This window comes from Nerophis lumbriciformis, linkage group LG22 (assembly GCF_033978685.3).
Source record: "Nerophis lumbriciformis linkage group LG22, RoL_Nlum_v2.1, whole genome shotgun sequence".
NCBI lineage: Eukaryota > Metazoa > Chordata > Actinopteri > Syngnathiformes > Syngnathidae > Nerophis > Nerophis lumbriciformis.
Window position 1 is genome coordinate 27,189,959 of NC_084569.2, and position 25,000 is coordinate 27,214,958.

Here is a 25,000-nt window from a genome sequence, read left to right on the forward strand (position 1 = left end):
GCATTGAAGCCAGATAGCGCCAAGTAACAATATCCATTAGTTGTTGTTTCATACCTAAACAAAATTGGCTAAAATGTTGACAGTTAGCATGCTAATTCAATTGGCTAAAATTAGGGATGTCCGATATTATTATTATTTAAAATGATCGGTATCTGTTTCAAAATTATCGGTATCTGTTTCAAAAAGTAAAATGTATGACTTTTTAAAACGCCGCTGTGTACACAAACGTAGGGAGAAGTACAAAGCACCAATAAACCTTAAAGGCACTGCCTTTGCGTGCCGGCTCAGTCACATAATATCTATGGCTTTTCACATGCATGAGTGAATGCCATGCATACTTGGTCAACAGCCATACAGGTCACACTGACGGTGGTCGTATAAACAACTTTATCACTGTTACAAATATGCACCATACTGTGAACCCACACCAAACAAGAATGACAAACACATTTCGGGGGAACATCTGCACCGTAACACCACATAAACACAACGGCACAAATACCCAGAACCCCTTGCAGCACCAACTCTTTTGGGACGCTACAATACCCCCCCCCCGATACCCCCCCCCCCCCCACACACACACACCTCAACCCACGCCCCCCCCAACCCCGCCAATCTCAACCTCCTCATGCTCTCTCAGGGAGAGCATGTCCCAAATTCCAAGCTGCTGTTTTGAGGCATGTTAAAAAAAATATTGCACTTTGTGACTTCAATAATAAATATGGCAGTGCCATGTTGGCATTTTTTTTTCCATAACTTGAGTTGATGTATTTTGGAAAACCTTGTTACATTGTTTAATGCATGCAGCAGGGCATCACAACAAAATTAGGCATAATAATGTGTTAATCCCACCACTGTATATATCGGTATCGGTTGATATCGGAATCGGTAATTAAGAGTTGGACAATATCGGAATATCGGATATCGGCAAAAAAGCCATTATAGGACATCTCTAGCTAAAATGGTTAACTATCAACAGATAGCATGATAATAATTAGCATTCTACGATGTTAGGGCTATAAATCTTTGGGCATAATTTGCGGGGATTGGCTAAAGTGGCGTGATGGCGATATTCAGTGATTATCCAATGGCAACATCGATACAGTTAATACCAATACCAACCCTTTACTCTGATACCAAGATCCTTGGGCCGGCATGGCTCGGTTGGTAGAGCGGCCGTGCCAGCAACCTGAGGGTTTCAGGTTCGATCCCCGCTTCTGCCATCCTAGTCACTCCCGTTGTGTCCTTGGGCAAGACACTTTACCCACCTGCTCCCAGTGCCACCCACACTGGTTTAAATGTAACTTAGATATTGGGTATCACTATGTAAAAGCACTTTGAGTCACTAGAGAAAAGCGCTATATAAATATAATTCACTTCACACACACTTCACTTCACTTGTAGAGAGTGTAGACCTAAATGGTATTCATTTATGACATGTCTTTTATCAGCAAGCCTTTAATGTTAGCAATCAATTCTACCTTTAAATCACTTAAAAATCCATTCAAAAACCATCAACAATACTTCATTTACGTTCTGTAACCTGTATAATAACCAAACTGTATTACACATTGTTATGGAGGTGTCTGTTACTACATTATATATATACTTGCAGTGTGTATATTGTACATATTACATATTGTTATGAAGGTGTCTGTTACTACATTATATATATACTTGTAATGTGTATTTTGTACTTATCACATATTGTTATGAAGGTGTTTGTTACTACATTATATATATACTTGCAGTGCAGTGTGAATATTGTACATAATACATATTATTATGAAGGTGTCTGTTGCTACATTATATATATATACTTGCAGTGTGTATATTGTATATATATATATATATATATATATATATATATATATATATATATATATATATATATATATATATACTTGCAGTGTGTATATTGTACATATTACATATTGTTATGAAGGTGTCTGTTGCTACATTATATATATATACTTGCAGTGTGTATATTGTACATATTTCATATTGTTATGAAGGTGTCTGTTACTACATTATATATTTACTTGCAGTGCAGTGTGTATATTGTACATAATACATATTGTTATGAAGGTGTCTGTTACTGTATTATATATATACTTGCAGTGTGTATATTGTACATATTACGTATTGTTATGAAGGTGCCTGTTACTACATAATATATATACTTGCAGTGTGTATATTGTACATATTACATATTGTTATGAAGGTATCTGTTACTACATTATATATATATACTTGCAGTGTGTATATTGTACATATTACATATTGTTATGAAGGTGTCTGTTACTACATTATATATATACTTGCAGTGCAGTGTGTATATTGTACATAATACATATTGTTATGAAGGTGTCTGTTACTGTATTATATATATACTTGCAGTGTGTATATTGTACATATTACATATTGTTATGAAGGTATCTGTTACTACATTATATATATATATATATATATATATATATATATATATATATATATATATATATATATATATATATATATATATATATATATATATATATATACTTGCAATGTGTATTTTGTACTTATCACATATTGTTATGAAGGTGTCTGTTACTACATTATATATATACTTGCAGTGCAGTGTGAATATTGTACATGATACATATTGTTATGAAGGTGTATGTTACTACATTATAAATATACTTGCAGTGCAGTGTGTATATTGTACACAATACATATTGTTATGAAGGTGTCTGTTACTGCATTATATATATACTTGCAGTGTGTATATTGTACATATTACATATTGTTATGAAGGTGTCTGTTACTGCATTATATATATACTTGCAGTGTGTATATTGTACATATTACATATTGTGATGAAGGTGTCTGTTACTACATTATATATATACTTGCAGTGTGTATATTGTACATATTACATATTGTTATGAAGGTGTCTGTTACTACATTATATATATACTTGCAGTGTGTATATTGTACATATTACATATTGTTATGAAGGTGTCTGTTACTACATTATATATATATATATATATATATATATATATATATATATATATATATATATATATATATATATATATATATATATATATATATATATGCAAATAATGGCTTTAAGGTAAAACAACAACAACAGAGTCCCGTGAGTACTCGAGCACTCCATGAAAAAGCGATTAGTGCATGAAAATATTTCAAGTCTCCAACGATCTTTACAACTTTCCATCCCCCATTGGCATTTCCACACATTGCTTTTACACACATGGACAAATATTCTTTTGAACGATGCGGCCCACTTCCACAAGGCGCCATATGTTCCTCTTTTGGAGGATTTATAGCGCCGAAAAGACAGTCAAGAGTAATAAAAAGTCACGTTTTTATCTTTGACATTCTTTAAGGTTGTAAAAGTGCTTGCATGTTTGAGAGAGTCTGTCTGCTTACTGGAAATAGGACAGTTGTTGTCCACGTGGGGGTCTTACTCTGAAGACCCTCCTTCTGGACCCGGGGAGGAACTGGAGGCTCTTCAGGGTTTCAAAGCCTTGAGGGCCTCCAGGGCCTTTTAACAAATAGTAAATATGATGTACACTGCTGTACAATCTGTAGGTAGGAAACTAAAATTAGTGGATATTGTTACCTAGCGCTATCTTGCTAGTATGCTAACTATGAGTGTGATAGCATTTTAGCCAATTTTGTAGGTATGAAACTAAAAGTAATAGATATTTTTACCTAGTGCTATCTTGCTGACATGCTAACTATTAGCATTTTAGCCATTTTTTTTGTAGGTATGAAACTTAAAGTAATAGATATTGTTACCTAGCGCTATCTTGCTAGTATGCTAACTATTAGTATGATAGCATTTTATCAAATTTTGTAAGTACGAAACTAAAAGTAATGGATATTGTTACTAGGGGCTATATTGCTGGCATGCTAACTATTAGCATGATAGTATTTTATCCAATTTTGTAAGTACGAAACTAAAAGTAATGGATATTGTTACTAGGGGCTATATTGCTGGCATGCTGACTATTAGCATTTTAGCCAATTTTGTAGGTATGAAACTAAACGTAATAGATATTGTTACCTCGCGCTATCTTGCTAGGATGCTAACTATGAGTATGATCGCATTTTAGCCAATTTTATAGGTAGGAAACTGAAAGTAATGGATATTGTCACTTGGCGCTATCTTATCTACCATGAATTGATTTACGTGGACCCCGACTTAAACAAATTGAAAAACTTAGTCGGGTGTTACCATTTAGAGGTCAATTGTACGGAATATGTACTGAACTGTGCAATCTACTAATAAAAGTTTCAATCAATCAATCAATCAATTGCTAGTATGCTAATTATTAGCATGACAGCATTTTAGCCAATGTTGTAGGTATGAAACTAAAAGTAAAAGATAGTGTTACTTGGCACTATCTTGCTGGCATGCTAACTATTAGCATTTAGCCATTTTTTTTTTTAGGTATGAAACTAAAAGTAATTGATATTGTTACCTAGGGCTATCTTACTAGTATGCTAACTATTAGTATGATAGCATTTTTGCCAATTTTGTAGGTATGAAACTAAAAGTAATAGATACTGTTACCTAGCGCTACCTTGCTAGTATGCTAACTATGATTATGTTAGCATTTTAGCCAATTTTGTGGGTATGAAACTGAAAGTAATGGATATGGTTACTTGCCGCTATCTTGCTAGTATGCTAACTATTAGCATTTTAGCCAATTTTGTAGGTATGCCCGAATGCAGCTGAGATAGGCTCAAGCAACCCCTTTTATTTCTTTATTTATTTATAATTGCCTTTCAAATGTCTATTCTTGGTGTTGGGTTTTATCAAATAAATTTCCCCCAAAAATGCGACTTATACTCCAGTGCGACTTACATATGTTTTTTCCCTTCTTTATTATGCATTTTCGGCCGGTGCGACTTATACTCCGGAGCGACTTATACTCCGGAGCAATTTATACTCCGAAAAATACGGTACATGCTTTTCGAAAAAGGTAAGTTTGAGTCCTTTTTTAAAAGCAGCTTTTATAGATATACAACTACATTGTTGTGTGGCACTATTGCTGGTATGCTAACTGTTGGCAACAATGTTGTAAGTATACAACTAATAGTCATGGATATTGTAACCTGATGTTATTTTTGCTAACATGTTAAGTGTTAGAATGCAAGCATTTTAGCCAGGTGTGTAGTAGGTATAAAATGAAAATGAATGGATATTCTAAATTGGCGTTACGGCAGCTTGCTAACATGCTAACTGTTAGCATCAGTTGACAGGTCACCATTTTTATTAATTAAAAAAAAAAATAGTCAGCAAAAATGGTCATTTGTATTTTTATCTACCGTCCACAGATGCCTTGATAACATGTGGAAACCAGCAGTTCCCGTGCGGGAATGGGCGATGCATCACAGTGAGATGGGCGTGTGACGGCACGGATGACTGCGGAGACGGCACAGACGAGCTTCCTGCGACTTGCTGTGAGTATAAAAATAATGTTTTAGTTCCTTACTCCATGTCATCATTCATAGACTGTTACTGTCTTGCTAGCATGCTAACTGTTAGCATGCTAGCTGTTGGCAGGTTGCCCTCTATCCATTCATTTTCTAACGCTTATCATTTAAGCAAATTAAATTAGCACGCTAACTGTTAACATTTTAGCCAACTTTGTAGGTGATAAACTAAAAGTCATGGGTATTGTTACTTTCTGTTATCTTGCTAGCATGCTAACTGTTACCATGCTAGCTGTTGACAGGTTGTGATTTTAGCCAATTAAATTAGCATGCTATCTGTTAACATTTTAGCAAACTTTGTAGATATAAAAATAAAAGTCATGGGTATTGTTATTTGGCACTATCTTGGTAGCATGCTAACTCTGTACAATCTACTAATAAACGTTTCAAATGTTACTTCGCACTGTCTTGGTAGCATGCTAACTGTAAACATGCTAGCTGTTGACAGGTTACCCTCCATCCATCCAATTTTTTTACCGCTTATTATTTTAGCCAATTACATTAGCATGCTAACTGTTAACATTTTATCCAACTTTGTAGATATACAACTAAAAGTCATGGATATTGTTACTTGGCACTATCTTGCTTGCATACTAACTGTAAACATGCTAGCTGTTGACAGATTGCCATTTTAGCAAATTAAATTAGCACGCTAACTGTTAACATTTTAGCCAACTTTGTTGGTGATAAACTAAAAGTCATGGGTATTGTTACTTTCTGTTATCTTGCTAGCATGCTAAGTGTTACCATGCTAGCTGTTAACAGGTTGCGATTTTAGCCAATTAAATTAGCATGCTATCTGTTAACATTTTAGCCAACTTTGTAGATATAAAACTAAAAGTCATGGATATTGTTACTTGGCACTATCTTGGTTGCATGCTAACTGCTAACATGCTAGCTGTTGACAGATGACCATTTTAGCCAATTAAATTAGCATGCTAATTGTTAACATTTTAGCCAACTTTGTAGACGTAAAACTAAAAGTCATGGATATTGTTACTTGGCACTAGCATGATAACTCTTTACATGCTAGCTGTTGACAGGTTACCCTCTAGCTATCCAATTTGTACCGCTTATCATTTTAGCCGATTACATTAGCATTCTAACTGTTAACATGCTAATCTTTGACAGGTTCCCATTTCAGCCAATGAACTTAGTATGTTAACTTAACATTTTAGCCATGGATAGTGTTACTTAGACAGTAAATGATGTTGTGTGTGTGTCTCTCCCAGTGGCCAAAACATGCAGACCAACAGAGTTCAGTTGTGCAGACCGGCTGCACCAGTGCATACCGAGCACCTGGCGCTGTGACGGACAGGCAGACTGTGAGAATGGAGCTGATGAAGAGAGCTGCGGTGAGGAATCTTTACACAAAATAAACTGAAAAATAAAAGCATGCAATGGCCATTTGGATATTTTTCCTTTTCATAACCACTACAATATTTTTTGTAACTCTTGGGGCTTCCCTTCATTTTTCTGAATGTCGAGTCAAAGAATCTAGCTGCAAAATAAAAACACTATATTTGAAAATAAATGTATATTACGAAACATAAGGAGCCAGTCTAAGAAACAAGTTTCCAAAAACAATTTCCAAATGTGGACTCGTCAGACCATAGAACACTTTTCCCCTTTGCATCAGTCCATCTTAGATGAGCTCGGGCCCAGCAAAGCCAGCGGCGTTTCTGGGTGTTGTTGATAAATGGCTTTGGCTTTGCATAGTAGAGTTTTAACTTGCACTTACAGATGTAGTGACCAACTGTAGTTACTGACAGTGGTTTTCTGAAGTGTTCCTGAGCCCATGTGGTGATATCCTTTACACGCTAATGTTGCTTTTTGATGCAGTACCGCTTGAGGGATCCAAGGTCATGGGCATTCAAAGTTGTTTTTCGGCCTTGCTGTGATTTCTCCAGATTCTCTGAACATTTTGATGATATCACGGACCGTAGATGGTAAAATCTCTAAATTCCTTGCAATAGCTGGTTGAGAAAGGTTGTTCTTAAACTTTTGGACAATTTGCTCACGCATTTGTTCACAAAGTGGTGACCCTCGCCCCATCCTTGTTTGTGAATGACTGACCATTTCATGGAAGCTACTTTTATACCCAATCATGGCACCCACCTGTTCCCAATTAGCCTGTTTACCTGTGGGATGTTCCAAATAAGTGTTTGATGAGCATCCCTTTCTCAGTCTTTTTTGCCACTTGTGCCAGTTTTTTTTAAACATGTTGCAGGCAACAAATTCCAAATGAGCTGATATTTGCAAAAAGTAACAATGTTTACTAGTTCGAACATTAAATATCTTGTCTTTGCAGACTATTCAATTAAATATAAGTTGAAAAGGATTTGCAATTCATTGTATTCTGTTTACACAACATGCCAACTTCATCGGTTTTGGGGTTTGTAGTCTGAACAGGTTTTATTTTGCCAAAAGACCATCTATGTTGATATCTGGCTTGTGAAACTACCCCTCAGACTTGTATAAAAAGGGTTCCAAGTAGAATTAAAAATGTTATATTTATATTTTTTTCACCAACCCTTTGATTTCCAATTTGCTGACCCCCATTTTAGTGAGTCAAAAAACGCAGGCTTTTACTGGAGTGACCGCTTTGGTGATGGTTGGTTATTGTGCTTCTTTCTTAAGTACATCCTTCTACTACAGTAAGCTGCCTTCTAGCGGGAGTTGTTCGTTCACTTTTACAGTCTTCTTCACCTCATAAAAAGTTGCCATTCCCCCACTCGGCTTTGCTGTCCCGCTGCCTTTTTAAACAAACTTTTGCAGCGCACAGTCACCTGTCACAAATCCAAACCACTGACAACATTTTTTTTTCTTCTTCTGAACAAACGTCTTAGCCATGCTGTGCTATGTGTATGGCTCTGAAAATTATGTCAGAGCAAGATGAGAAATACAAACTTCGGCTGCAACGGAAAAACTGGAATGCATCGATAAAACCTGGAAGCCACAAGACATTGATACAAGCTTGATTATATGTACATTTCCTTTAAAAGTGACTTTGAAACAACGTTGCAAAATAGTTGTGTTTGTAAATTTATACAACGTTAATGTCTAACGTTAGATCCACGTTGTTGGTTGGGAAATGACCACATTTCAATGGTCAAATCAACATCACAACCTGACATTGATTAGACGTTGTCAAAAAGCATGTTGTTTCAATGTTGTATTTGTTGTAGAATATTGGTTGGGAAATATTTACGGTACAGGGGGAAGGAGACAGCGCAGAATGCAGGGATTTCGTTTTAGCTGTATTTATTTCTATTTAACAAAAGAATGCAGTGTGAAACTAATCCAAATGTGTGTGGTGTGCGACTATGTGTAGGGATTGGCTGTTGAGTGCTACCGGTAGTGTTGAGCGAGGTGCGGAATTCAAAGGGGGAAAGGCAAGCTCGGAGGAGGTCCGTGGGCAGGCATGAGGTCAAGGGCAGGAGCGAGGCGTCAAAGTCCGTGTCTAGGCGGGAGGTCGAGATCCAAGAGGCAGCCAGGGAACTAGAGGGAATACGGGGAGACGAGACACACAGCTCGTGACGCGGGAACGGAGGAATGCTGTTGGATGACGACAAGGGACACGATACATATGAACACGGAGGGGAAGATACACAGAGAGAGTGTGCATAGAGCTGGAGATTGTCGGCTAACTGTACTAGAACAGGAAACTACGTTCTGGCCCGGAACGCAGGTTTGCGCTGGCTTAAGAAGCCCAGGAAGCTCATCAGCGACAGGTGTGCATATTGCTAATTGATTGCAGCCGGCAGCACGAGTGCCGCGCGCAGGAGCGCGTTTGGAGGTGCGCCCAGTGCAGCGCACAGATGAATGGAATGCGCCCAGGCCGTGACAGAAATGACCAAATTTCAAAGGTCAAATCAACGTCAGAATCCAACATTGATTAAATGTTGTCAAAAAGCATCTTGTTTCAATGTTGTATTTGTGTTGAACGTCAGGACTTAAGTCAACAAGCTGTTTCAATGTAGTGTGGGTTTGTGGCCAAGGTCTAGTTCAAATCCACATGAAAAACATGTGTCTAATCCTGTGTCCCAGGACCCAAACGCTGCACCAAGTCAGAGTTCGGCTGCACAAACGGCCAGTGTGTGTCGTCCTCCTTCGTGTGCGACCATGAAGAAGACTGCGCCGATGGCAGCGACGAGGCCTCCTGCCCGCCAGTCACCTGTAGCTCCGCTTCCTTCCAGTGCAACAACAGCCTCTGCCTGCCGCGCCTCTGGGCCTGCGACGGAGACGCCGACTGCTCGGACGGCTCGGACGAGTGGCCCCAGAACTGTGGCTCAGTGGCGCCCGCCCCCGCTCGGACGAACCGCTGCTCCCCGCTGGAATTCCGCTGCCGCAGCGGGGAGTGTATCCATGGCAACTGGAAGTGCGACGGAGGAGCGGACTGCCTGGATCGATCGGATGAAGCTGGCTGTGGTATGTGGATCCATACTGAAATATCCATACCAGATCTTTATGCTCTAACATCCATCCTCAAAGCAACGTATCGATACTTTCAGGGATGTCCAAACTTTTTCCACAAAAGGGCCTGAAACTCAAAGTATGCGGCGGCCATATTGATATTCTTTAATTACAAAAATGCTAAAAACAGATTGTGTCCGCTATGTATTATAAGTGACTAAGTATATTAGTATTAATTATTAGTTAGAACATTTCAGCTTTTTCTCATGACATAAACATTTTTTGGCTTTTTTCTTACATTTTTACGATTGTTTTTTCCCCTGTAAGAATAGGATAAAAATACAAATAATAATACAAATGTGTAACTGCATAACTTAGTGTGTCAAATATTCTGCCTGTATGAAAATATAAATTTTCAGTTACAGATGTAATTTATGAACAACCTTAGGTTAGTATTTTATTTTTTAATTAACTAACTGAATTTTGTTTATATTTTAAGTATATTTCATTTATATTTTGAGATCTTCTAAAATTTTAGATCAGGGGTGTCCAAACTTTTCCCACCAAGGGCTGCATACTGAAAAGTCAAGTATGGGGGGTCATTTTGATGTTTTGTTTTTTTATTTAAGAAAAATGCTAAAAATGTTATATATATATATATATATATACATATATATATATATATATATATATATATATATATATATATATATATATGTATATATATATATATATATATATATATATATATATATATATATATCTAAGGTAATTGAACTACATAAAACAGGAAAGGGGTAGAAAAAGATATCCAAAGAATTGAGAATGCCAATCAGCAATGTTCAAACGTTGATTAAGAAGTGGAAAATGAGGGATTCAGGTAGACCAGCAAAGATTTCAGCCACAACTGCCAGGAAAATTGTTCGAGATGCAAAGAAAAATCCACAAATAACTTCAGCTGAAATACAGGACTCTCTGAAAAATTGTGGTGTGGCTGTTTCAAGATGCACAATAAGGAGGCACTTGAAGAAAAATGGGCTGCATGGTCGAGTCGCTAGAAAAAAGCCATTTCTGCGCAAATGTCACAAAGTATCCCGCTTACATTATGCCAAACAGCACAGAGACAAGCCTCAGAACTTCTGGAACAAAGTAATTTGGAGTGATGAGACCAAAATTTAACTTTTTGGCCACTCGACCATGTAGCCCATTTTTCTTCAAGTGCCTCCTTATTGTGCATCTTGAAACAGCCACACCACAATTTTTCAGAGAGTCCTGTATTTCAGCTGAAGTTATTTGTGGATTTTTCTTTGCATCTCGGACAATTTTCCTGGTTGTTGTGGCTGAAATCTTTGCTGGTCTACATGAATCCCTCATTTTCTACTTCTTAATCAGCGTTTGAACACTGCTGATTGGCATTCTCAATTCCTTGGATATCTTTTTCTACCCCTTTCCTATTTTATGCAGTTCAATTACCTTTTCTCACAGATCCTTTGACAATAATTTTGCCTTCCCCATATATATATATATATATATATATATATATATATATATATATATATATATATATATATATATATATATATATATATATATATATATTTTATTTTATTTTTTATTTTTTTATTAACAATACTTTGTTCATACTTTAATTGTATTTTTTTTTTTTGAAAGCTTTTAATATTTCAGACCAGGGATGTCTAAACTTTTTCCACCACAGGGCCGCCGCATACTGAAATGTTGATATTTTTTCATTAAAAAAAAATGCTGAAAAAAACATTAATTTAAAGACAAAACTAGGAGACTGAGTATAAATAAATGGTCTTTATTAGTTTAATAATGTAAGCTTTTTCTCATTACATTCCGATATTTTTGCTTTCTTTTGTTATATTTTTACTATCGTTTTTTAGACAGATATATTACTTTTTGAAAATACACAACTTTTAACTTTAGCAGACACGTTAGGTATATTTGCACAAAGTATTGCTGATACCAGCCTGAATATTACTTCACGAATACTGTGGTACTGTTTGCTTCAAACCTTCTTATGCTGGCGTCACTATTCTAGTGCCACCCACCTGCGGTCCTGATGAGTTTCAATGCGACGACGGCGCTTGCATCCACGGCAGCCACCAGTGCGACCGTCGGTACGACTGCAGGGATAGGAGCGATGAAACCGGCTGTGTTAATGGTAGGCAGCCACCTTAAAAACACGCATCCCAACTTCCCATTTCCTTAACTTGTCTTATTTGTCTCACGCAGCGACCCGGTGCGAGGGTCCGGCCCGGTTCAAGTGCACCAGTGGGGAGTGCATCAGCATGGAGAAGGTGTGTGACAGAGAGCGTAACTGCAGGGATTGGTCGGATGAGCCTCTGAGGGAATGTGGTGAGTACTGGCAGGAGAATTAGCACCGTTGTTTACCTTCTGGGAAAAAACACATTTTTTTGTCCTCTTACCGCAGGCTCCAACGAGTGCCTCATTAACAACGGGGGCTGCTCTCATATCTGCAATGATCTGAAGATCGGTTTTGAGTGTCTTTGCCCCTCCGGATATCGCCTGGTGGACAAAAACCAATGCGAAGGTAAAAAAGAAGGTTATCTGTTGATACGTCAACAAACAACACAAATGTCACCTCTTCTTTATCTCTAAACCAGATATTGACGAGTGCGCCGACCAGGAGAGCTGCACCCAGATTTGCATTAACCAAATGGGAAGTTACAAATGCGAGTGTGAGGAAGGCTACCAAGTTGACCCAGCAACCAAAGCCTGCAAAGTTACGGGTAAAAAAAACCACAACTTGTTTTCTTTGCAGAGCGATTGTTGACAAAAAGTGACACATATTCAAGTGTCCTGGCTAACCTTGCAGGTTCAATCGCCTACCTTTTCTTCACCAACCGACATGAAGTCCGAAAAATGACTTTGGACAAGAGTGAGTACGCGTGCGTCGTACCGCGACTGAAAAACGTTGTGGCGCTGGACATGAACATGGCCACCAGCGAGATCTACTGGTCAGATATGTCCCAGAAGAAGATCTACAGGTGAGGGGAAGTATCTTTGGGTGGAAGTTGCTTCTTGCAGCTCGCTACAACTTCCGACCTGCTCTGCAGCAAAGTGCCTTTCTGCATATGTTACACGCTCGTCGTGTTCTTCAACTATTGTCACACTGTGTTGTTTTGCTATGGCCAGACACACCTGCATCTCAGAGAAAGTTTGATCTTGTCAGCAAACTTTGCCATGCACACTTTCAAGAGTGTGGGATGGGAAAAATGAAATGACTAACTGCCATAACAATAGATGCTACTTGGGGCAATAGTTGAAATGCGTTCATGAGCGACTGACTTTTTAATTTGACTTTTTTGTATTTATTCTATTTATTTATTGTTATATAAATCAAGCTGTTTATTTATCTTATTTTATTATAGTTCATTTAATTTGATTTTACAGTAACTGACTTTTTCCATTTGTTTTCTTTTTCTTTTTCTTTTTTCTTTTTTCTTTTTTCTTTTTTCTTTTTTCTTTTTTCTTTTTTCTTTTTTCTTTTTTCTTTTTTCTTTTTTTTCTTTATTCTTTATTCTTTTTTCTTTTCATTTTTTCTTTTCTTTTCTTTTTTCTTTACTTTTTTCTTTATTTTTCTTTTCTTTTCTTTCAAAATTGTATTTATTACATCTGTTTATTTATTATATTATACTATATTATATTAGATTAGATGATACTACATTACATTATATAATATTATATATATTACATATATTATATGTATAATACATTGATCAAATATATCAAATATATGTTATATTATATATATAATACAGAAAAAGACATTTGCAAATTGGCTCTCTGGTCGTGTTTTGTATTTCTGCAACAGCGACTAAAAAACCCCCCGCTGCTCCTCCCTGATTCCAGAGCTCCAATGGATTCAGCGGAGGACCCCAGCCACCACACCACTGTGGTCGGCAACGATATCGACGCGCCTGAGGGCATGGCCTTTGATTGGATCCACGGCAACCTGTACTGGACCGACAGCATCCGCAGCACTGTCTCCGTGGTAACTGCCGATGGTCGTCGGCGTAAGACCCTCTTCGACCAAGGCCTGTCTAAACCTCGAGCTATTGTGGTCGACCCCTTCAGCAAGTAAGCCATCTTCTTCCAGTGTTTTGACGACAGGAACTGATGTATTTGTCCTCGCAGCTTCGTGTACTGGACTGACTGGGGCAATCCCGCAAAAATCGAAAAGGGCGGTCTGAACGGGGGCGACCGCAGCGCTCTGGTCACCGACAACATCGTGTGGCCCAACGGAATCACGCTGGGTAAACGCCAGTCGCTCGGCTTCTCTTTATCTTCGCTTCCAAGCGCGACTGACCCTGTGAACCCCCCAGACCTGTTGAACCAGCGGCTGTACTGGGTGGACTCCAAGCTGCACACCCTCTCCAGCGTGGACATGCACGGCGGTGGCCGGCGCACCCTCGTCGTTGACGAGCACAGGTTGAGCCATCCGCTGGGACTCGCTGTGTTTGAGGTATGAGGTGAAAGTAATACGTGGTGTTGAAAGGAAAACTAATTGTCCTTTGTGCACTTCCAGGACCGAGTATTCTGGACAGACATCAGCAACAACGCCATCCTGAGCGCTAACAGGCTGACTGGTGCAGACATCACTCCAGTGGCGGAGCACCTGACTTCACCAGAGGACATCGTGGTCTACCACAACGTCAAACAGCCTGCTGGTACGGGACATTCTTGTCCACTAGAGCCGTGTTTTTCAACCTTTTTTGAGCCAAGGCACATTTTTTGCGTTGAAAAAATCCGGAGGCACACCACCAGCAGAAATCATTAAAAAACGGAACTCAGTTGGCAATAGAAAGTTGTTGTCGCAATTGTTAGATATGACTTCAAACCATAACCAACCATTCTTTAATATAGCTCTTGTCTCAAAGTAGGTGTACTGTCACGACATGTCACATCACGCTGTGACTTACTTGGAGTTTTTTGCTGTTTTACTGTGTGTAGTGTTATAGTTCTTGTCTTGCTCTCCTATTTTGGTGGCTTTTCCTCTTTTTTTTGTATTTTCCTGCAGCAGTTTCATGTTTTCCTTTGAGCGATATTTCCCGCATCTACGTTTGTACTTTGTTTTAGCAATCAAGGATATTTCAGTTGTTTTTATCCTTCTTTGTGGGGACATTGTTGATTGTCATGTCATGTTCGGATGTAGATTGTGGACGCCGTCTTTGCTCCACAGTAAGTCTTTGCTGTCATCCAGCATTCTGTTTTTGTTTACTTTGTAGCCAGTTCAGTTCTGCATAGCCTTCCCTAAGCTTCAATGCCTTTTCTTAGTGGCACTCACCTTTTGTTTATTTTTTGTTTAAGCATTAGATACCTTTTTACCTGTACGCTGCCTCCCGCTGTTTCCGATATCTACAAAGCAATTAGCTACCGGCTGCCACCTACTGATATGGAAGAGTATTACACGGTTACTCTGCCGAGCTCTAGACAGCACCGACACTCAACAACAACACATAATTTGCAGACTATAATTACTGGGTTGCAAAAAATATTTTTAACCCAATTAGGTGAAATTAGATAATCTCCCATGGCACACCAGACTGTATCTCACGGCTAACTTGTGTGCCGCGGCGCAGTGGTTGAAAAACACTGCATTAGAGGGCAGCCACATACCAGTGTTTTCAACCACTGTGGAAAATATGCAATTTCACCTAATTGGCCCCAAATTTTTTTTTTGTAAATCTTTAATTATAATCCACAAGAAATGTGGCCTACTTTGAGAATTAGTGGTGCATTAGTGGCGCAATTGCCTCATATTTTGTCATATTTGGTCATTTGTTAACATTTTCTGTAGTGGGATTTTTTTAATTTAAAAAAATGTGCCTTGGCTCAAAAAAGGTTGAAAAACACGGATATAGACGATAAAAATGATATGAATTTGTCCGAGAACTTGCAGCAGGGGTGTCCAAACTTTTTGACTGGGGGGCCTGCATTGGGCTTAAAAAAATTGCCTATATATATATATATATAGTACAGGCCAAGTTTGGACACACTTCTCATTCAATGCGTTTTCTTCATTTTCATGGTAAATGGGTTATACTTGTATAGCGCTTTTCTACCTTCAAGGTACTCAAAGCACTTTGACACTATTTCCACATTCACCCCTTCACACACACATCACACAGTGATGGCGGGAGCTGCCATGCAAGACCCTAACAACGACCCATCAGGAGCAAGGGTGACGTGTCTTGCTCAAGGACACAACGGACGTGACGATGTTGGTAGAAGGTGGGGATCGAACCAGGAACCCTCAGGTTGCTAGCACGGCCACTCTCCCAACTGCGCCACGCCATCCCCGTCCCATGACTATTTACATTGTAGATTGTCACTGAAGGTATCAAAACTATGACAGCTGTGAAGTGAAAACCATTTCAGGTGACTACCTCTTGAAGCTCATCGAGAGAATGCCAAGAGTGTGCAAAGCAGTAATCGGAGCAAATGGTGGCTATTTTGAAGAAACTAGAATATAAAACATGTTTTCGGTTATTTCACTTTTTTTGTTAAGTACATAACTCCACATGTGTTCATTCATAGTTTTGATGCCTTCAGTGACAATCTACAATGTAAATAGTCATGAAAATAAAGAAAACCCATTCAATGAGAAGGTGTGTCCAAACTTTTGGCCTGTACTATATATATGTATGTATGCATGTATGTATATATGTATGTATGTATGTATGTATGTATGTATGTATGTATGTATGTATGTATGTATGTAGAAGTTTCTAATGTGTGGGTTCCCCTGGGACCGACAGCATCCTTGTGAGCCCAAGTCCAGGGTTCAACAAGTCTTTTTATTTTGTCTGTTTATGTTGAGCAATGATATATATATATATATATATATATATATATATATATATATATATATATATATATATATATATATATATATATATATATATATATACACATGAGTTAGGCAAAAAACAGCATGTTCACACACGCATTGTCATAGATTGGAGACCATGTCAGCCATCCCTAAAGTCACCTAAATTGACTGCTAACTTGAAAGCTATATTCATAATAGAATTAATCTTTTTTGACAGGGAGAGACTGGTGTCAGGTGTCCAATGGTGGCTGTGAGTTCATGTGCCTGGCTGCACCACAAGTGGGCAGACACCCGCCAAAATATACCTGCGTCTGCCCGGATGCCATGGTGCTCGCCAGTGACATGAGGAGATGTCTACCAGGTGTGTCAGTCGCTACAGAACGTTAGGAGTAGTCCCAAGGAAGATCCTTTTTTATCGTCATACTTTGACTAACTCTGGGGTGTCAATACCTGCAGCTTCCGTGCAGCCTGCGGTTCCAACCACCGACCAACCAATAACCACCGCAAACCCACCCGAACCCCGGATCAGGAGCTCTGCCGCTCAAGTTACAACCACGAGACCGGTGGTCAAGCCAGTGCCAAGCACTGCGAGGCCTCTGGTCAGAACCACTCAACCTGAACCCCAGCCAGCACAGCCTGAAGACCCAAAGACAACCACAGAAATCCCAGTCACTTCTCAAGGTAAAGGCCTCGAATCAGGATTGTCCATCACTCTAGTCCACATCTCCGTTCTTGATGCTTGAAGGTGTCTAGTCTAGCTACCTAGGTGTCTAGTCTAGCTACCTTCCAACTAAACAGCAACTGGGATAACAAAGAATTAGAGAAGACATGCAGGTAGTCTTTGATTTATGAACCAATCAGTCAAAAGTCCATTTGGATGTGGGTAACTCAATGCTTTATCTCAGCTGTGAATCTTTGAGCGACACACCATTCGATTCTCGGGGGTAACAATTTCACCCAGAATCGATTCAAAACAATTATCAATTTAAAAGCAATACTTTTTTTTAAATAACATTGGTTGTCAGTTCTAGAAAGTGGCTGGACAGGACATATAAAAAAAAAATAAAAATCGATGATTGATTTTTTTTTTAAACATTTCTTTAAAAAAAATTTTTTTTGACAGCCCTACCAAGCAGTACAGTTTGGTTCGGTTCAGTACGCCAAAGTTAGGAAGATCTTTTTCCGTCCTTTTTTATTTTCTGTTACGACCACCTTAGGAAAGAGAACCCCCCTCCCCCGCGCTGCACCGCAATAAATAGTATAATTTGTCTATAAAATTGTTATATGTACACCTCTGCATACCATTGTATCCTTGTTAACATTGAAGAAAACAAACAAAAAAAGAAAGTAATATAATAACATTGTTTTTTAGTCGGTAACAGAAAAGTCAAGTGCATCAATTTGCCTGAAATAAAAAAAATTGTTCTCGTTATTTAAACCATAAACACTTTTTGAAGTTGGCACGTTGTGTAAATGGTAAGTAAAAACAGAATACAATTATTTGAAAATCCTTTTCAACTTATATTCAATTGAATAGACTGTAAAGACCAAATACTTAACGTTCGAACTGGAAAACTTTGTTATTTTTTTGCAATTATTAGCTCATGTGGAATTTGATGCCTGCAACATGTTTCAAAAAAGCTGGCACAAGTGGCAAAAAAGACTGACAACATTGTTTTTTTTAGTCTATAACAGAAAAGTCAAGTGAATCAATTTACCTGAAATAAAAAAAAAATTGAATCATTATTTAAACCATAAACACTTTTTGACTGACTTTAAAATGTAATTAAATAGACTCGATAAATAATGATACTTTCAAATCGATCAGGAACACAATACATCAAACATTTGAACCTACAAAAAAAAATGAATAAAACAATTTGTACTGATTTTCAAAACATTTTTTATTCAAATTAAGGATTAATGGCTACAGTGAGCACATTTCGTACTGCACATCTTTTAGAAGTGGGGTTTGAAGCATGATACTAATCGAACATACAACCATTTGAGAAGAACTGACCATCTTATGGCACAGGTGTCAAACTCAAGGGCCACATTTTCGTCATCACATCAAAGCCTGGAGATAATGTGCGTCAATAAAGCATTGCCTCTTTCTTGATTTCAATCCCATTTAGAATCGACTTTGTTGGCAGTTACATATTTTAAAGCAAAAAAAGCTTATGTTGCCTTAAGTGGTTTAACAAAACCCATTTGTTTTAAAACTGCCTATATTTATTTACAATTACTATGTTTGTCATACAAAATTTTGACGGACACAAATACAAAAGCAGTCCAAGAGAAACAACAAACAATTTGCAGTAATGTTGTTGTCGCATCCACAAAATTTTAAAAGTAAAAAGCATTTTACCATATATTAGCCGCACCAGACTATAAGCCTCATATATACATTGTGAAATGTGGTATTTACGAAAATATTCTGTAAATGTTTATTTACATACCTTAATTGTTTCCAAACGGTGCCTGGAACGCGGCAGTAAAACGGCTGATCAAACAAAACAGAAGTCATCGTCATGGGCCCACTAGCTGCGTAAACTAGTGTTCCAATCAGCTAAACAGACTCAATAACTCCACGGTGAAGTTTTGGCGACTTTACGGAACTGAAACCATACAAAAAGAATGCCATTGTAATTGTTAATAATACTAACAGACACTTGTAAACGTGTTAGCATATTAGCTAATGAGAATGAAGCTAGCTTGATTGCATTACGATAGCACGTACGAATATGCATGAAAACACTCCTACAGACATCACACATGGGACGCTTTAGTAAGTAAGAATTGTTTTAGTTATATTGTAAAACTTACAAACGTTGCTTGGAGTGATGAAAGAAGAATCCATATGAGTAGATTTGCCATGGACGACAAGAAGGCGGAACGGGACTTGTACTTCCGGTTGAAAGCCAGGGGTGTCAAACGTACAACCTGCGGGCCACATCAGGCCCGCGAACAGGTTTTATCTGGCCCGCGGGATGAGTTTGCTAAGTATAAAAATGAGCCAAAATCTTTGAATGAAAAAAAAAAATGCTGTTCTAAATGTGTCCACTAGATGTCACAATAGCAATTCTTTGTATCTTTGTAGATGATGCTGCATATGTATAAAAATAAACCACATGATGTTAGTGCACCAGTCGAGGAAAATGAGCAAACTACATAAATAACATCTTGTAATTTGATTTTGATATTATTTTTTTATCTTGATAGATTGAAAATTAACACCAATGAGTTGACTGATGAACATTATCACATCATTTCTTCAGAAAGTATAAAAACAACAAATAAAGATAGAATACTATTAACCGCAGCATGTAAGTGTAAAAACAACAACAACAACATTATGATTTGTACATTTTCAGAATGTGCTTGTTCTATTTTGAAACAAAGAAAAAAAGTTGTCTTTATTTTGAAGTTATCGTGCCATGATTTTGCCAGCCCGGCCCACTTGGGAGTAGATTTTTCTCCATGTGGCCCCCGAAATAAAATTAGTTTAACACTCCTGGTCTAAGCAGAAGGGCAATTCATCCCTGTAGAACCTGCAATGGCGCCATAGCACAAACAATAGTTAAAAAAAACAAACTATTTGCATTATGGCCGTCAGCGAAGAAAAATCCGTAAATTAGCCGCATCGTTTGTAAGCCGCAGGGTTCAATGCGTAGCAAAAAAGTAGCGACTTTTCATTCATTGACTTTGACAATGAATTATCTGTGGCCCCCGGGATGATATTTGATTAGTATTAGTAACCGGCATAGCGCGATTGGGAGAGTGGCCGTGCCAGCAACCTGAGGGTTCCTGGTTCGATCCCCACCTACTACCAACCTCCTCACGTCCATTGTGTCCTTGAGCAAGACACTTCACCCTTGCTTGTCGTGGTCGTGGTTAGCGCCTTGCATGGCATCTCCCGCCATCAGTGTGTGAATGGGTGAATGTGGTAATAGTGTCAAAGCGCTTTGAGTACCTTGAAAGTAGAAGGGACCCCATCGAGTCATAAAAATGGGGTCCCACAGTAAATTTTTGGTGTCCCACTTTTTTGTAAGCCTTTTGAAAACAAATGATAAATGTATGCATTACCCTGTTATATCTCCCATTCTATATTGTGTTTTGGGAAAAGGTTGTCATAAACGTTACTTAATTAATTAAAAAAAATAAAACAAAAGAAAACACATTTTTATGCATTCATTCATTCACTTTCTTCTTTCCTTCATGGATCTAAACTTTACCGCTGCCGGTATTTTTTTCGATATTTTTATTGTAATATTTTCAGAATGGGTTTGTTCTATTTTTGGCCAAAGTAAGACAAGAAAACAATCTGAAGTTGTCTTTATTTTTTTTGTTTTAAAGCCATGATTTTAATAGTCCGGCCCGCATGTGCACAGATTTTCCTCCATGCGGCCCCTGAGCTAAAATGAGTTTGACACCCCTGATTTAAATGAAGGGGCAATTGTCGCGTTCCTCCAGGATTTTGCGGGCTTTTTCGCGACCTATTTTGCCTTTTTTGCCTCATTTCGCTGCAGCATTGTCAGAAGGTGGCGGCAAAATGGCCCCCGGTGATGCAGGGAGATGTTTTATCTGATGGCGAAAACGTGGCCGATTGGCCAAAATGTGCGGGGAAATGTCAAAGTTGCGAAATTGTTGGTGGAATTTGCATGAAATGGCGCGATCGCAACATTAAGAAATCTTAAAGGGACTGAGTGAAAAAGAGTTTGACCCCCTGTCTAATGGGATAACAAACGGGAGTTGGTTTTGTTCCTCAGACCTTGGCCATGACGTTGGTGCAGTGATACCTCAAACAGCCTCCAGCTCCCCACTGGCTTTGTACATCGCCTTACCTTTGGGTGAGTATCTTGAGTAACAAGGATCCTGATTGGACCATTCGGATTGACTTCACACCGGTGACCTCCCTGCAGTAATCCTCTGTATGCTGGCTGTCGCTGGCCTGCTGCTCTGGAAGAACTACAAGCTGAAGAACACCAACACCATCCACTTTGACAACCCAGTCTATCAAAAAACCACAGAGGACCAGGTTCACATTTGGAGGAATCACAGCACTGATGGGTATTCTTATCCAAAAGTAAGTCAATAGAGCCCATTAATGTCTATTTTTTTGTATTTGTATGCTCAACCTTAGGAAAATACACCTGCGTATCATGCGTTCACTCTTTAAAAGTATATTTTAGAAACTTAATGTGACATCTAAGCTGGGAAAATCGCAAAATATAAATTTAAATACATATATATGTATATGTATATGTGTATATGTGTGTATATATTTTTGGATATACAGTATATGTGTGTATATATGTATATATGTGTGTATATATATATATATATATATATATATATATATATATATATATATATATATATGGGTATGTGTATGTATGCTTATACATGTATATATGCATATATATGCAGCTGGGATAGGCTCCAGCGCCCCCCGCGACTCCGAAAGAAACAAGCGGTAAAAAATGGATGGATACTTACATGTACAATACAATATAGATACAATTAAATGTATATGTATTAGAGATGCGTGGATAGGCAATTATTTCATCCGCAACCGCATCAGAAAGTCGTCAACCATCCGCCATCCACCCGATGTAACATTTGATCAGAACCGCACCCGCCCGCCATCCGCCCGCACCCGCCCGTTGTTATATATCTAATATAGACGATGCAAGGCATTAGTGAGGCATACCTGCCAACTACTCCGGTTTTCCCGTAATTCGTACGGTTTTCATCAACCTATTCCGGGTTACGGTTGCAGTGATAAAAAATACGGTTTTTCATTAATTTTAAAAAAAAAAGGGTGAAAACTACGCGAATTGCACCTTGTGCAGACAAGATTTTTCGATCGGACACGGAGGAATTAGCGATGTAAAAGACCATGTTGGGACAAAAAAACACAAGTCTAATGCCGTTGCTAGCGATACAAGTGGAACACTTTCAACGTTTTTCGTCGCCCAAACAGATTCTTTGGATGTGATAAATGCCGAAGTTTTATTTACGGAGGCAATAATTGAGCATGGACTTCCAATCGCACTGGCTGATCACATGGGACAGTTAAATGTTTGTAATGCAACCTTTAAAAATCATTACGCGGTGATCGCGGTCCCAAAAATAAACTTTTCTTGCATGATAATGTCCAGAAAAACTCGCTTTATATTACTATAGAGTCCTTTTAACGAATGAGTTTGATGGTTTATCACAAACCTTAAATGAAAGAAGTCCTTTGTTCTCCTGCACCATGCATGCACTTTGGCCTTGCTTCGTGTTTGGTGCGCAATCCTGTCGGCTGTATTTCACAGCACGTCTTTGACAACTTGAAGTGGCATAAAACATTTAAAACAAAGGGGTTATAGGAACAATCACTTTCAGTGTTTTATGCCACTTCAAGTTGTCAAAGACAGTATGCTGGTGCCCGACTGCCACAAGTGGAACAAACATTTGAAACAAAGGGGTTATAGGAACAATCACTTTCAGTGTTTTATGCCACTTCAAGTAAACTTATCATAAAGTTACCATATCATTTTTGCAGTATGATCAATCTGATAGAATAAATTTGGATTTTAGCCACAAAAAGGTAATGACACCAATGTTATCTATTGGAATTGTTTAGTACTGTTATACTGTTAAATGTGTTTATACTATTTATGCTTTCAAGTCCAAATTGAAGAAATCTTGTTAAATGTTGACAGCATAACTACCAAAATACAGAAGTATGTCCTTAATATTTTTGCAGTGCTATTTCTGTTGAAAAGTTAAAATGATTACATTAGAGATGTGATGTGCCACTTTTCAAGTGTCTGATGGCTTAAATTAATTTTCATTAATTTTTCATATTTTGAATTCTTTTGAAAGGCTTACAAAAAAACTACATTTGAATTGTAATTCCATGCTATTGACAGGACTATTAATTTTAATAAAGTTAGCTTACCATGTTTACAGTATGATAATTGTGATAGAAATGTGAATTTTAGGCACAGAATATTTTTTACAATTGAACAAGGCAGTAGATTATACAAGCTTGGACAGAAAGTTAATAATGACACCAATTTTTTTTTAATGGAATTGTTTAGTACTGTTTTACCATTTGTTTACTGTAAAAAGTGTTTATACTGTTTATACTTTCAATTAACAAATTGAAGTCTTGTGAAAGGTTGACAGGATAACTGGCATTAACTGTCAAAATAATTTCAAACTATTGAAGTTAGCTTACAGAATAAACATGTCAATCAACCCATATGATTTTTGCTGTAATATTTTTGTTTTGAAAAGTCACTGTGACTGATAGAAAAGTGATGGTTTTAGCAACATTTTAACCTGTCTGAATGCTAATAATAATTTTGCGTCGGGGGGCGAAGCCCTGAACCCTCCACCAGGACTTTGTCCTGGACCTACCGGGGCCTGCGGCCCTTGGACCCTGGCTACTAGGTTTTTCTGATTTCAAAAGTTGGCAGGTATGGTGAGGTTATAAAGCTTTTGCCTGTTAAAGAAAGGAGACTGATCCAATGCATTACAGACATTCGCGTGCCACGCTGTCACGACCCAGACGCACACCAGTGCGCAATCATATGGGAGCCGCGCTGAGCGCACCTCCAAGCGCGTCTCGCTGCCGGCGACGGCCGGGTATATGGGCCCGACGCTCCAGCGCCATCCATTTTCAGGGCTAGTTGATTCGGCAGGTGGGTTGTTACACACTCCTTAGCGGGTTCCGACTTCCATGGCCACCGTCCTGCTCTCTATATCAACCAGGGTGAGCCCCACCCCTTTCGTGAGCGCACTGCGCGCGGAGTGACCCCTGTTACGCGCCCCCGGCAACAGGGGTGGCGGGCAGGTAAGCTGCGCGGGCGGAGCGCGCGGAGTGACCCCTGTTACGAGCCCCCGGCCACGGGGGTGGCGGGCAGGTAAGCTGCTTACCTGCTGCGCGTGACGCCGGCCGCGGCGAAGGCGGACGAGGCGGGGTGTCGGTGTGGTGGGAGCGGTGGTGACCCTGGACGTGCGTCGGGCCCTTCTCGCGGATCGCCTCAGCTACGGCTCCCGGTGGGGCCCTCTCGGGGGAAGGGGCCTCGGTCCCGGACCCCGGCGAGGCGTCCCTTCTCCGCTCCGTAAAAGTGTCCATCTCTTTTCTTTTTTTTTTCTTCTGTTGTGGCATACGCAGCAGGT

The 25,000-nt window shown here is 38.7% G+C and overlaps 1 protein-coding gene across 1 annotated transcript in view; it reads left to right on the forward strand.

Annotated features, from left to right (window-relative positions):
• Positions 1-25,000, forward strand: part of ldlra (low density lipoprotein receptor a) — a 39,161-nt gene that overhangs the window by 3,696 nt on the left and 10,465 nt on the right. The window contains exons 2-17 of the mRNA XM_061973592.2: positions 5,362-5,487; positions 6,753-6,875; positions 9,571-9,951; positions 12,002-12,124; positions 12,196-12,318; positions 12,395-12,514; positions 12,588-12,713; positions 12,800-12,971; positions 13,837-14,064; positions 14,122-14,240; positions 14,310-14,449; positions 14,513-14,654; positions 17,037-17,180; positions 17,276-17,500; positions 21,589-21,669; positions 21,742-21,905. Coding sequence (XP_061829576.2) covers positions 5,362-5,487; positions 6,753-6,875; positions 9,571-9,951; positions 12,002-12,124; positions 12,196-12,318; positions 12,395-12,514; positions 12,588-12,713; positions 12,800-12,971; positions 13,837-14,064; positions 14,122-14,240; positions 14,310-14,449; positions 14,513-14,654; positions 17,037-17,180; positions 17,276-17,500; positions 21,589-21,669; positions 21,742-21,905 — 2,537 coding nt within the window. The remainder of the gene's footprint in view (positions 1-5,361; positions 5,488-6,752; positions 6,876-9,570; positions 9,952-12,001; positions 12,125-12,195; positions 12,319-12,394; positions 12,515-12,587; positions 12,714-12,799; positions 12,972-13,836; positions 14,065-14,121; positions 14,241-14,309; positions 14,450-14,512; positions 14,655-17,036; positions 17,181-17,275; positions 17,501-21,588; positions 21,670-21,741; positions 21,906-25,000) is intronic.